Here is a 12,932-nt window from a genome sequence, read left to right on the forward strand (position 1 = left end):
TGAAGAAAAGCAGATTTGTTCCGAATATCTCTGCGTTTCCTGGCTGTTTGATGTTTTATACATTTTGATGGAATTTTATATCACCAGACAATACGTCTGTTTTTTCATGCACCAACAGACTGACATCATCCTCCGGGTGGAAATAACAGTGTGCACAATGACTTTAGATTTTGGTTCTTGGCACTCATCTGCCATGTTCTCTTGAAGGTGTTATGGCTATGCAACTTCTACTGGCACATTGGATCATGGGATATGAGAGGAGCTGAAGTGCTCATGTTCATTATAAGCAACTTACAGTGTTTATTCCTGGGGCTCCTACTGAGTGGGTTTATGTCAATATAGAAATAACTGTGTGGAAGATACAGCTCTTTAAATACAGTGACCAAAGTTCAGGGAAGCAATTGGATAGATACTCCAAAAGTCAAGGATCATTTTCAATATTTTGTGAAAAAGACTTTGCAGGAGCTGACTGCCAGAAATCATTGATCCAGCCACATCAGCAGGCACTCTGTATCTTCCCTGATCTCCCAGGCATTCACTGCAGCCAGATTCAGCTTTTCACTGTTGTGGGCCTCAAGTCTGGTTTTCAGCAACTCCGCAACTGGCTCTTGAAACGTTAAATGAATGTGTCTTTGGTCTCTGAAACTTTGTACCAGCACTCCTGATGTTGTAGCTGCTGTTTTGTAAAAAATAATTGATTCAAGCTCACAAAAAAAAAAAACTAACAAAAAACAGTACAATAAATGGCGAAATACGTTAAGTCAACACAGTAATGTTTTTTGCATAGCAATGGAGGAAACAGATTAACACTTGTACTTTAGTGTCCACATAAGGACAAAAACAGCTTTTTGCAACAGCCATCTTAGGATAATCTGCAATAGCTGTTTGCACCAGCATTTATAAATACCATCTGGCTGATCAAAACTATACAAAAAGAGGTTTGAAACACTGAATGGCAAAACAAGGAGGAGAGAAATGTTAAAATTGGGAAAATAGCATACCATTATCTGTGCTACACTTTAAGCAAATAAATATGCATTTATGGCAGAACAGACAATTCAAGAAAGAGAAATAACTTAAAATGTCAAAAGGATGTTATATACCTGTATCTTGCGCAGTTGGGTGAGCTGTTTACGCAGGTCAGTGGCATTTTGCTGCAGGCCTTGCAGGTGGAGCTGCATTTGCAAGCGGACAACGCTGTTCATCTGGTTTGCGTTAGAAGGCGGCGGGGGCATCAGAGCTAGAGGTGCCGATGGTGTATGAGCTGCCAATCACAGAGCAGGACACGGAGGGAAGGGTCACCGAGAGGTTGTCGGAAAACAAACAGGTTAGTTTCCTGGGCTATGCTCAAGTGAGATTTGCAGTCTGCCAGCATAACATTAAGTGTAAAGAGTAACACACAGCATACAGGCTGGGGAAAATAAATAAATAAATAAATAAAATAAAAAAGGCTCACATAGAAAATCGGGGGACACACACTTGAACCAATACCGTGTGTGAATGCAAAAAAAGTGCCATATTCACAAAACTCTAATAGCCCACTGGGAGCAATATGAGCTCATGCAATTAGTAACCTATATAAAAGTGTAATTAGTCTTTTCAGTAGTGTCACGCTTTGGGATAGCCATGCTCTTATCTTAACATAGGGCTTTGTGAATATGGCCATTGACTCCCCAGCTACTCTGGTGCATGTACGCCTCTTCGTGGTACACAATCTCAATCGCACACACTTAAAAAAAGAAGTGCCCAATCTGTGACAAAACCACCGCCTGAAATCCCCGACGGAAGAACCAAGCAGAGATTGAAACGGCACAGACAGAGACAGGACAAGGGAAGGTCTGCTCTCCATGAAACCAACCCGGAAGAAAACGTGAGGATAGACACCACCTGCTACCCAGAAGCACCACACACCCGTACAAAGGGCAGAAAGGCAGAGGAGATGTCTGATAGGGGAAATTAAAAAGGAAGAAAGAGTAGGAGATGGCAACTACCTTTCTTCTTCTGCCGTCCAGCTGGAATATAGAAAGAGTGAGCAAGTTACAGAGAAATTAATAGGAGAGCGACCAGCAAGAGAGCGGAAAATCCTAAAAGTTCATATTTACAGAGTGATGATTCTGGAGAACATTTTTATTCACTGCAGCAGAGAAATTTACTCCGGTGATGGCTTGGCCTTTTGGTAGTGGATCAGTTTGTGAGGAGGATTCAAGGACGACTGTGTTTGTGCAAAAAGTGCTCTACAAATTTATACTACTGTGAGGAAATTATAAGCAGGGTGGGAAACCAAAGAGGAAAACAGAAGCAAGGAAATGAGACATAAAAGAAAAGAAAAGAAGTTCAAATGTATCATTCAGTATATAAAATCTACAGATGTTGAAAAATTATTCCTGTATGTATTTTGAAAAATCTATACAGAGAAAATGTTTGTTTTGTAAATTAAATTCTCCATACTGGACAAATTAAGACAAAATAAAAACAAATGTTCTCATCTGAATTGCAGGATCATCATCAAGTTCTTTTCCCAGACTTAAAAAATTTGCAAATGCTTTCAACCGTTCTGTGAAGGGGATCTTTAAATGGCAAACTAATCATTTGGAATGGAACTCTTAAACTTCAATAAGCAACAAAACATAGTAAAAGAGAAATAGACAACGAATTAAAGATGAATGGATTTAAAATCCCAGTAGAGTTTAAGAATGCTTTCACATTCAACACGTTTGTATGGGCTGTATGAAAAGTCCCATTAGAGCAGCAAAAATTAGTCGGTATTGCATTTCTGTTTATTTGATTAACTGATTGACTATTTTGATGAACAAGCAATATTTTTACAAATTTTTGTGTGCAAAGATGAAAAAAAACAACAGACAAAATCCAATTCCCAGAGTATTTGATATTCTGTCATGCATGTATATTTCTTTTCAGTTAATTTAGTCTTAAATCAAAAAAATTTGAATAATCTACATCTTTGTATGTGTAATCTACTCGTCAGACTTCATCTACTCTTCAGATTTCTGAAGAATTCTAGTTTGTTTAGAGAAGCTGTTATGTCAGTGTTTCACAATTTTCGCACATTTTACAGACAAAACTGTTTAGATTCATTAATTTAGAATATAATTACTAGTTTCCTCAAACATGACAATGATTGGTGGCGATAGTTCCGCAGTAATCCCGCAGTAAGTAATTATTCAGAGCAGGCGGTCAATATGCAGTCTACAGTAATAATACTACCCACGCTCAGTGCTTAATGCCTTTGTTTGTTTTCTCTCATTGAAACCAGAGAACATTAACTACATATTCTCAGAATTAATGTGCTATATGTGTCCATGTAGTCCTGTTGATGCAGGATGGAAACTGTCCAAGTGATCCAATCATATTAGAACAACAGGTGTGAAGGCAACCTTAACCAATTTAAGACCTTGACCCTGAACCACCTGAACCAACGCTGAGGACAACAGCCTCCTGCCTGGATCACATTTTGTCCTCAGCACTGTCAGATTTACTCTTAAAGCCAGGAGATCACCATTTCACCCTTCTTATCCTCCAGCTCTGGTAATCCAGTTCATTGTTAGCAGGAAAAACAAACAGTCTAAAGACTCTCTGGACAGTGATTAGACAGCAGTGGCAGTGTTATTAACAGGTAGGCTAGGAAGGGCGAGGTACACAAGGTCACAACTGCGCTGCTGTACTCACTTCCAGTGGCGGAGCCGTCACTGTTGGTTTCGGTCTTCTCGCTGGAAGAGAAAGGTAATGGCCGTGAGAACTCCGTCCCTTGGTCTGGAGGGCAGCCCGCCATCATGCAGAGACGCAGCAGGCCGCATCTGAGGATCAACGGCCACAGGGCAAGGCAATTACAGTGCTAACGCTAACAGCACATCCACTGGACACTATCAGACTGATGACATTAACAAGTCGTTGTCTTGTTAATAAGCCCCTATTGTGTTCACGGGGGTGAAGTGTCATACTACTATTCAGTGTAAATGTGGAGCCAAAAATCTCCCTCCGAGCACTCCTAGACGTCTCGCTGTATCAATGCACGAATCGATACTCTTCTGCCTTACAGTTAATGTTTAGAGCTCTGTACTTGTGCTGTCCTCACACACTGTAATGCTCCACTTCACTTCTATGGAGCTGATAATGGCTCTGATAATAGCCTGCTACTGCCTCTGTCAATAATACTGCGCATGTGTCTGAGCTGAAGCTGCATCTGTGAGTTTCAGAGGGTTAATGGGGTATAATGGAGAGTCTTACGTGCTGTCACTGTCTGGGGCTCTTGTCAGTACGCTCTGGACTAGACCAGTCAGGCTGGCTATCTGCTTCTCCATGGCCTCCATACGCTCCAGGCGATGATCCCTAGGAAATTGTGTAATTTTGTAAAACTTTATGCACTCAAAGAGAACGTTGGGAAATGTGGATTAAATGGAATTGGTTAGATAAGAGCTTATACGTTATTAATGCATTTGTGTCAGCACTAAAGCTTTTTTTTTTTTTTTTAAATGCCGGAAAACTTTAAATTAAGTTTGTTTTTTTTCCCCTCATTTGTGACAAATAGCAACTATCACAGTTGAAATTGGAAAAACTATTGGTAGATACAAAGTAATTTTGTGGTATAATAGTGGTAAGACTCGTACATGATACACGATTCATATGAGGCTGATTTAGACAAAAAAAAAAAGGAAGGGGGTCGTTTCCAGAACTCTCCTCAAATAGGATGGCACATTAAAGAAACTCACCATATGGACTGGCACTGACCTGCTGGTGTCAGAGTCCTGTCCAGACAATGAAGACCCAAAGCCAGGGGTGGCTCTGCCGGTCTCCCCAGGTCCCGCTGTCAAACACAGAGGCTCTGAACCGGAGCTGGGCCTCGACTTCGGGCTTTCCACAAACACAGAAGATGAATCCTTGCGAAAGGTCTGTCTGACAGGTGAGGCTCTGCTTGGTGAGCTTGAATATGAGTCCCTGTCCCTCAGCTGCATGTCAGGGATTTTCTGTGGGGATGAGGGCGGCATACGAAAGCCCATGCCCAGAGTGGCTGAGGAGTACGTGTCAGAGTAAAGTGAACCTCCTGGCTTGTAGAGAGAGTCCTCCAGGTCTCCCTGAAGAGCAGCAGCTGAGTAGGTGCTGAGTGACCTTACAGAGCCACGGCGGTACAGGCCACTGGAAACAGGAAAGCTAAAAGGGTCACCGATGGTTGCAAGAGATTGAGTGGAAGCGATGCTGAGGCGACCCTCGTGCATCAAGCTGTAGGGATCCGCATACAGCCCCTCGTTCTTCATTAACGCCATGTTTTTCGCGGACACCTCCTCATCAGGCTTGACATCACGGCGCTCCAGGATGGCACTGGGTGAAGGGGACAGGCCCGCACTGGCAGCGTGACTGGCTGAAGGGTGGTGGGGGTGTCGGGGCTGTTCATGCTGGGGATGGGACCCAGAGAAGGAAGGAGGGCGACCACCGCTGTAGGACAGGCGTGAGCGAGAGGGGGAGCCAGAGGACCCCGAGGCCGTGGAGGAAGGGAGGGTGTTCAGGCGGCGAGTCGGGGAGGAGTCGCGAGAAGAGTATACCATCTCCCTCTGAAACGAACAACCAGAGCTGAAAGTTACCATGGAGATTCTCAAGACAGTGCGGTCTTTGCCAAATGTCAGTCTCACCAGATTATGACTTCAAACTGACTGACACTAGACAGTCTGTTATGAACTGCAGATGGCAATAGCTGAAGTCCTCAAATGACCAATTAGTGGCGAAGTTTAGTTTCTAAAATATGAAGAGTTTTTAAATGGGAAAGGGGACTGTGTGGGCCAAGAAGGAAAAAGGAGGAGAGAGAGAATACAGGAGACAAAGCTACACAGCTGAATATATTTATACCCACTACTTTTATCTTAGCTTTTATTTTTCTCTACCTGCCTTTCTTTGTGCAGCATAAAAACATCATTAAACATGTCCTGGTGCTTTTGTTAACCTTCCTCTGCCTCTGTTTTCCTGCTGTGGGTTTAGGCCTGCTGTGTTTTTTCTCATTTCTGCGGCTTTCAAAAAGCCAAATATTCTTTTCCCTTGTCTCATAACTACTTTCTGCTTGACTCAATCTCTGTTTTCCTTCAGTTTTTTTTTTGTTTGTTTCTCAGCATTCAAGTTAACCTTGTTTTGCTGCACTATGTAATACACAGATAATATTGGAGCAAGACAAAAGAATTTGTTCTGCTGAGTCTTTATGCCTAGGGGTACATTCATAAACATATTTTTATGGCTATATGAGATGGTGTTCCTTGCACGAACTCGGACACAGCTTCAACAAACATAAAAACACAGCACCGCAAGAAAGAGCCACGCACACTACACGCACAAGAGCACATGCATTGCAAGATGCTTGTTCAGATGCAGCCAACATTTAGTCTCCAACTGTTATAAAGACGACACAACTTCTCGTACTGTGGACTGTGCATCTCACATTGACCGTGAACGGTGATAGTTAACGGTGATGATTGTCTGTACGGCTTAATAAATGTGCCGCTTAAATCTTGCCTGTGGGATTTCCTGGCATCCAACTCAGTTTATTAGTGCATTAAAAAGTAGATGTGCTTCTGCAGATTAAAATTGCCGTGCCGGGCATCCAAAACACAGATCAGAGTACATGCACATACAGAATACACAGGCATAATTGTCCTTTTGCATTTCCTGTTTGCATCATTAATAGCTGGGCTGTTGTGTGAATAATAGAGATGGCAAGCAAGATTTTGTGTGAAATAATTAAAAAAAGGTTTCCCTCAGGCTTTCTTGATCTTCACTGAAGCAGAAATAACTTCGGATGTTAAAATATGCTCATTTCACAGAGGAACATTGTTCTCTGGTGTCTGCACAGCAACAGATGGCCTACTTGAAGATAAGAAAATCCATTTCCTGGAGGAATACCTGTTAAATTACCAGCCCACATACATATACTGTAACAGCCTGTTAAAGTTACTATTGATATACAAAAAACACTATTAACTTGCCAAAAAAAGCGCCCTGCGCCTCTTTTGTAGAGGCCCATCACTATAGTTCTCACTAACAACTTAGTTGTCAGAGACCAGACAGCACCCTCCTCATGTCCCCACTCCCCAGCTGCTTTGTCCTCACCCTCAGGTCCCCATTAGACAGGTGTGCAGCAGCAGGATATGAAGCGTAGATGGGTTCTTTGCGGTAAATCTTGATGATGCTTCGATCCTGGATGTCCCGGACGTCCTCCAGCTCGTAGAAGACATTACGCGCCTCATCCTTGATCAAGATGGCCGTGTTGGGTGACTTCAGCATACCGGCCGTCAACTTCTGAGGGAACATGTGGACGATGAGGGCGTGCAATGTGTCCAGGCTGCTCAGCTCATGGGTGATGTGCACGCGGCGTGTCTCATCCCCGTACTGCAGGAACAGCACGCCTAAATAAGAAGGATAGAGGAGAGATGGCCGAGTCAGAGGGTAATGGATTTCCTGAATAGATAAAACAGCTTGAAAATGAATTCTGTCTAATCTTGTGGCATCTTTTACCATTTTCAAACTACAAGGTTGTTAATTTTTTCCTCCCAAAGTTCTATCTCTTGTTACAGAAGCTCGAGATGTTAATCTTTTTTTCCATAAGACTTCAGACTGAATGATCAGTGACAGTGTAAAATCATTTCTCTCTTTCAGAGTGTGAGAACATGCCTGGGAGAGTGGCAGTGGAAAATCCACAACCAAGGTCTAAAGATTTATCTTTACTCAGATCGAACTCGTCTAACTTACTTGCTATCAATAATTAAATGGAAATGGTGAATACTAGACTAGCCCCAAAGAGCCACACTTCACAGAAAACTTTGCTGCAAGCCTTGATTTTATAGGAAAGACGGGTCTGATGCCTGACTAACCTGAATATTCATCTTCATACACCGTGGGACAAACAAAAAGAACAAACAAAGCAAAGAAAGACCAGTGATTAAAAGTCAAGCAAAAATAAGTGAGACACTGCAGACGAGTTAGGGAGAGAAGAAAACAAAGACAGTGGTTAGTGTAAATACATGGAGTGGAAAGTCTGGCTGTTCTGCTCAGCCACTGCCCCTTTAGTTTAACAGTCACTCTCATTTTATCTCACAGGGCCTGATATAACACCACACCTTCGTCTTTATGAGTGTGAACTGGCCTCACACTAATTCTCCTCACACTCTCAAGGTCCTATTGTAGTAAACCTGTTTTTGACCCTGATGCAGTTGCACATAAACATGTCCTCAGTAGTGCAAGGCTAAAGCAGGTGTGCAGTATTACACGCAAATAAAGAGTCAACATTACCTGAGCAAAATAATCTACTTTAATAACCAGCACAGACTCTGGGATGGTTTGCATTTATATATATATAGATAGATAGATATTGTCTATAATGCAAATTCTATGGCGTTGGAGTGTTATCTCTTCCCCTTTCTCTATACATAAAGTGGTTTTTGGCACCAGCTGTATTGAGGAAACACAGAAGTGCAAACTGCCCAATCAGCTTGTTGTGACACAACCTGCCAGAAGTGCTTCAGATCTTAACCTGGAGATCGCAGCTTATTCTGGCTGGCAGAGCGGGACAGTGGTAGGCTCTGGCGAAAACGGTTCATCCTGTTGAACCCGAGGGGGATGTCGGCTTCTGACATGGTCTCCAAGGATTCGGCGGAGGCAAAGGAGAGCTTGGCCGCCTGGTCGGCCAGCCCAGACTGGGTAGACTGGGAGTGCCGTGGACTGCGGCTCTGTGGGAGGAGAGGTGACACAGAGACACACATTTATCAACTGAGAGGTTAAACCGGAGCGGAGAGAATGGATTGGACGTGGCCAATGGAGTAACACCAACTGAAATAGAGACAGTGAACACACAATGAGGCTACACACAATGAACCACATAATGAGATTAACCAGACCTTGACAATGGTTTAACTACTAGTCATTCACTATGAATTACCAGCTTCACAATATCTGACATCAGATGAATGCTGCAGCAGAGAAACACAATATAGTTGTACTCAAACAGCCCAGCTCTCCAGGGCATCAGCCTGTGTGAATCACGTACGGGTGGGAGAGGAGCAAAATTAAGCCGGAAACAGTGCTCCAGCTTAGCATAAGTTATGTCATGTTTACTCAACTCTGCACGCCTCCCACATGCCCTCATCCAAACTCTTGTCCCTGTGCAGCTACAAACTTTAAATGAATGCTTTTGGGATGGGAGGAGAAGCTCATGCAAATCCCGGGCTGTCACTGTGGGTTTATCCTGCTAGCCTATGCCCAGGTGTCTCTCACTGAAAGGCTGTTAGTGCAGCTGGGGCCGAGCTCACTGAACTGGCTCCCTGATCCCCCGCTGCTGCAGCGGCTGTAATGAGCTCCCAGAAAGCTATCTTCAGATTGTTTGGATGGCAGAGGCAGACACAGTACGGTGGCTGTGCCTGTCTCCACCTCCTTGCACCATTAACATTTTTTCCTCTTTTCAAGGATTTCCTGCTCTCCCTCCTCCTGTCTGAGTCAAACGGCAGCGTGGCTCTGCTGTGGGTTATATTAATGTGCTATTTAATTAATTTGAGATTCACAGCCGGCCGTCTCTGGGCTCACAGCAGTAAGCTGTTCAAATTCATTCATACACACACACGACACAAAACAGAACACATTTGTACATCCTTTTGTAACTGGGTATGATGCAAGGAAGCTATGCTGCACTTACAATCCAATCTTCTTCAATTAATTAATCATTTAACTCATAAAATATAAATAAACAAGTAAAGCAATAATGTTAATAATAAGTCACAATACAGCGAATATGGAAAACCCAAAACTGGCTTATATGACATAACATTTAGCTTAAAGAACCACTCTGCCCAAATACAGCCCCACAGAACTGCCTGCATGGCTGTAGCCAATTAATTGTGGAATGCATTTTCAATGAAAACTGATTATTTCTGATTCCCCATGGGCCAGTCCATTAAACAATAAGTTGTTACAGCACTACTTAAACAGTAACTAAACTACTATCATGTGTAATTTGCAATTCAAACAATCCCCAGTGCGTTTACAGGGCCAGCTACGAAACCCCCATCAGATCTGAGAACAGGAAAAATGCTATATATAGTGTTCCTCCATCGCTATCATACATAATTCATTTACACACACCCACGTACAGAATAATAGTGGTGGTGTCCAGTGATGGTGGTGGGAGACAGTGTCTGAGCACGCAGAGGGATGGGGATTCTGACAGATAACACCCACCATGTTTCCTAATAGGGTCATTTATCCAAACTTCGACCACACTGAACAACAATAACTCAGTCAGCAGCAGCATGAGCTGCAGGAGCCTCATGTCACATTCTGGTAAACTACCGGAAGATATACGACATTAGGGCCAAATGTGAACATATAGTCTACACATTCTTCTTACAGGCCTCACCAATCTGATGATGTAACAAAAGTTATATTTAAAAAGGATCGTATACATATGTACACACATATACACACTTACAGACACACACAAGTTGTTGCCGGGCAACTGGCAGACAATTGAGAAAGTTACCAGTTACAGTCAATAGTCTGACACATAAACCACCATTAGAACATCACTTTGTCTCTTTGGATTGAGTTTGGGTGGAATCAGGAAAACTTTTTTTTTTTTTTTTTTTGATATTACACATCACAGTCAAAAGACTATTTCTCTCCATCAGTATCTCCACTTGAGAGCAAATCAGGGCATCTTTCAAAATGTCAAACTAATCCTTAAAGACCTAAAACTCAAAACTTTCACAAGCTACACATCGCACGCTTAAAACTAATGAAAGGGTGAGGGGGAAGAAGTTTTGATATAACATCTGTTAGACTCGGAGTTGAATAAATCCTGGCATATATCCATCTCGGAGAAAGCACTGTAACGGAACAGCTGTCTAATTTCAACCCCATAACTCAGTAAAAGTAACCGAAATACATTTAGCAACGCAATTACAGCTTTCAGTTTGAATGGAAATGGCATCCATGTCTCAAACATCAGAGACGATTTTTCCCGAGAATATCTGTTCATTTTTTTCCTGCACAGCTGAGAGGGGAAAAAGTGAGCAAGTTCATGTTCCAAAAATCTTGAGATGTTGTACTGCTGCATGTCAGAATTTTATCTCAAGGCTAAATAACCTACTTGGAGCTTTCTATGAAAAGGAAAGTGAGTATACTGTGCTGCTGCAGATGACTGACGTTGCCTCTCACAATCACCGCATTTTAAATTTGTGAGATAGCTGAAAATGTAAAAAAAGAAGAAAGAAAACAACAAAAATAAAAAACAGCAAAGTATTCTCTGTAGGAAACCTGTGTATTCTTGCTGTGTAGGAAAAGCGATATAGTGGTGCTTTCAATGACTATGATGAAACTGCAGTTTCTAAATGTGCAGCTTCACCAAAGACGGTGCTATGTTTTCTCTTTTTGAGCTCGCCTTGTTACAAAAGCCCTGCTAAAACATTGACTTCCATATTGGTGGTTTATGTGAAATGAAAACTAAAAATATCTCTCTGCAGTGATTTTGCATTGTAAATGCTACATGCGAATCCACCATCTGGTCATACATCTGGCCCCGCAAGACACGCCAACGTTTTACATGCTGGTGTTCTCGACCTCTGAGGGAAACTGGTTCGATCTCCTTCTCCATTTCCTCTGCAGTCCTCCCATTTACACCTCAGCCTTTTCTTTCACTGCAATCCATACAGCACTCAGTTACTGTTCAAAACTCTACACTGTTGCGAGGCCTTGGCAGTACTGACGAAAAAGGAAGGAACAGGATGATCTTACAAGGAACATGAGCGAATGGAGTGGAAAGCGGGACATGGCAGCCTGACAACAGACCCTAGGCTACAAACTCCATTAGACTCAACACAGCCGCCCACCATGCCTTTTCTTGTTTGTGTGCCTGCAGACACAGGCATTAACGTGCACACATACACAAACACACACTATTCTCTTTTAAGGTCACGTTAACAGCAGATTTTTTTTTTTTTTTTTTTTAAATACCTTCTTTTTTTATATCTAGGAGAGGAAATTTGATGAAACACTACTTGACACTCCCCTGGTGTCTCACTAACTCTCCGGATCTCTTAACCTTGCTCAACAAGTTTTTTTTTGTTTTTTTTTTTCCCATCTTCACTTCAACATTAGTTGGCATTAAAAGTTATTTGCTCATCATCCACAAAATGTTTTGAAGAAAATTATTTTTAGACGAAGTGTATAGTTACTTTTCTTTCCTTTTGTGAGCACTGTTCAGAATGTGGTTGAATCACGTTTATCAGAAGTGCCAGAAAACTGCCTGCAGGCTGCAGTTTCGCTGTTGGTGTTAAAAAGTCCACACATGATATCCACTTCTTGCTAACCGTTTCCCCCGAGGGCAGAATTCCTCTGGACTGGAGTAAGAAATTAGTGAAATAAAAGAAAAACAAACATCTTTGGCTCCAGCGTATCAGATGGAGACAGTTGTTACATGGTTAAAGCTGCATCAGGGTAGCTTGCTTGTCATGCTGCTGTCTGTGTTTGAGAATTTTTAAGTACTTCAGCGATTACACTTTTATATGATTGGGAGATTGTTCCAGGCCAAGTTACACGTAAACGTGTCCTTGGATTTTTTTTTTATTTTTTTTTCCCCAGAGGTGTAAAATGAGTGTAGTTCAGTCGCTGTAGTGGTGCTGAGTATTTTCAGTAGGCAGCGGTATTGAGCTCAGATTAGAGGTGGTGGGCTGGGGGAGTAGGACGGTGTTTTGAGAAGCTTTACTGCCGAAACTGAAGGAAACTGAGCAGGATGAGGTGTCAGGTGTGTGTGTGTGTTGACAGCAAGTAGCTTTAGATCTGGAGCCACATGGAGTATTTTGGTTCTTTCACTTAATGTTTTACAACCACTGTAGCACCTTGTGGTGCCAATAAATAAATTCTAAGCCTTGCTGTGTGGTGATGAAGCTACC

General features: G+C 42.4%; 1 protein-coding gene across 1 annotated transcript in view; it reads right to left on the reverse strand.

Moving 5' to 3' along the window:
• srcin1a (SRC kinase signaling inhibitor 1a) overlaps positions 1–12,932 on the reverse strand; it is a 45,963-nt gene that overhangs the window by 16,298 nt on the left and 16,733 nt on the right. The window contains exons 5-11 of the mRNA XM_029507713.1: positions 8,525–8,720; positions 7,105–7,400; positions 4,743–5,564; positions 4,246–4,331; positions 3,688–3,815; positions 1,992–2,012; positions 1,104–1,264 (exon numbers count right to left, since the gene is read on the reverse strand). Coding sequence (XP_029363573.1) covers positions 1,104–1,264; positions 1,992–2,012; positions 3,688–3,815; positions 4,246–4,331; positions 4,743–5,564; positions 7,105–7,400; positions 8,525–8,720 — 1,710 coding nt within the window. The remainder of the gene's footprint in view (positions 1–1,103; positions 1,265–1,991; positions 2,013–3,687; positions 3,816–4,245; positions 4,332–4,742; positions 5,565–7,104; positions 7,401–8,524; positions 8,721–12,932) is intronic.

Source organism: Echeneis naucrates, chromosome 8 (genome assembly GCF_900963305.1).
Source record: "Echeneis naucrates chromosome 8, fEcheNa1.1, whole genome shotgun sequence".
In the NCBI taxonomy this organism is placed as follows: Eukaryota; Metazoa; Chordata; class Actinopteri; order Carangiformes; family Echeneidae; genus Echeneis; species Echeneis naucrates.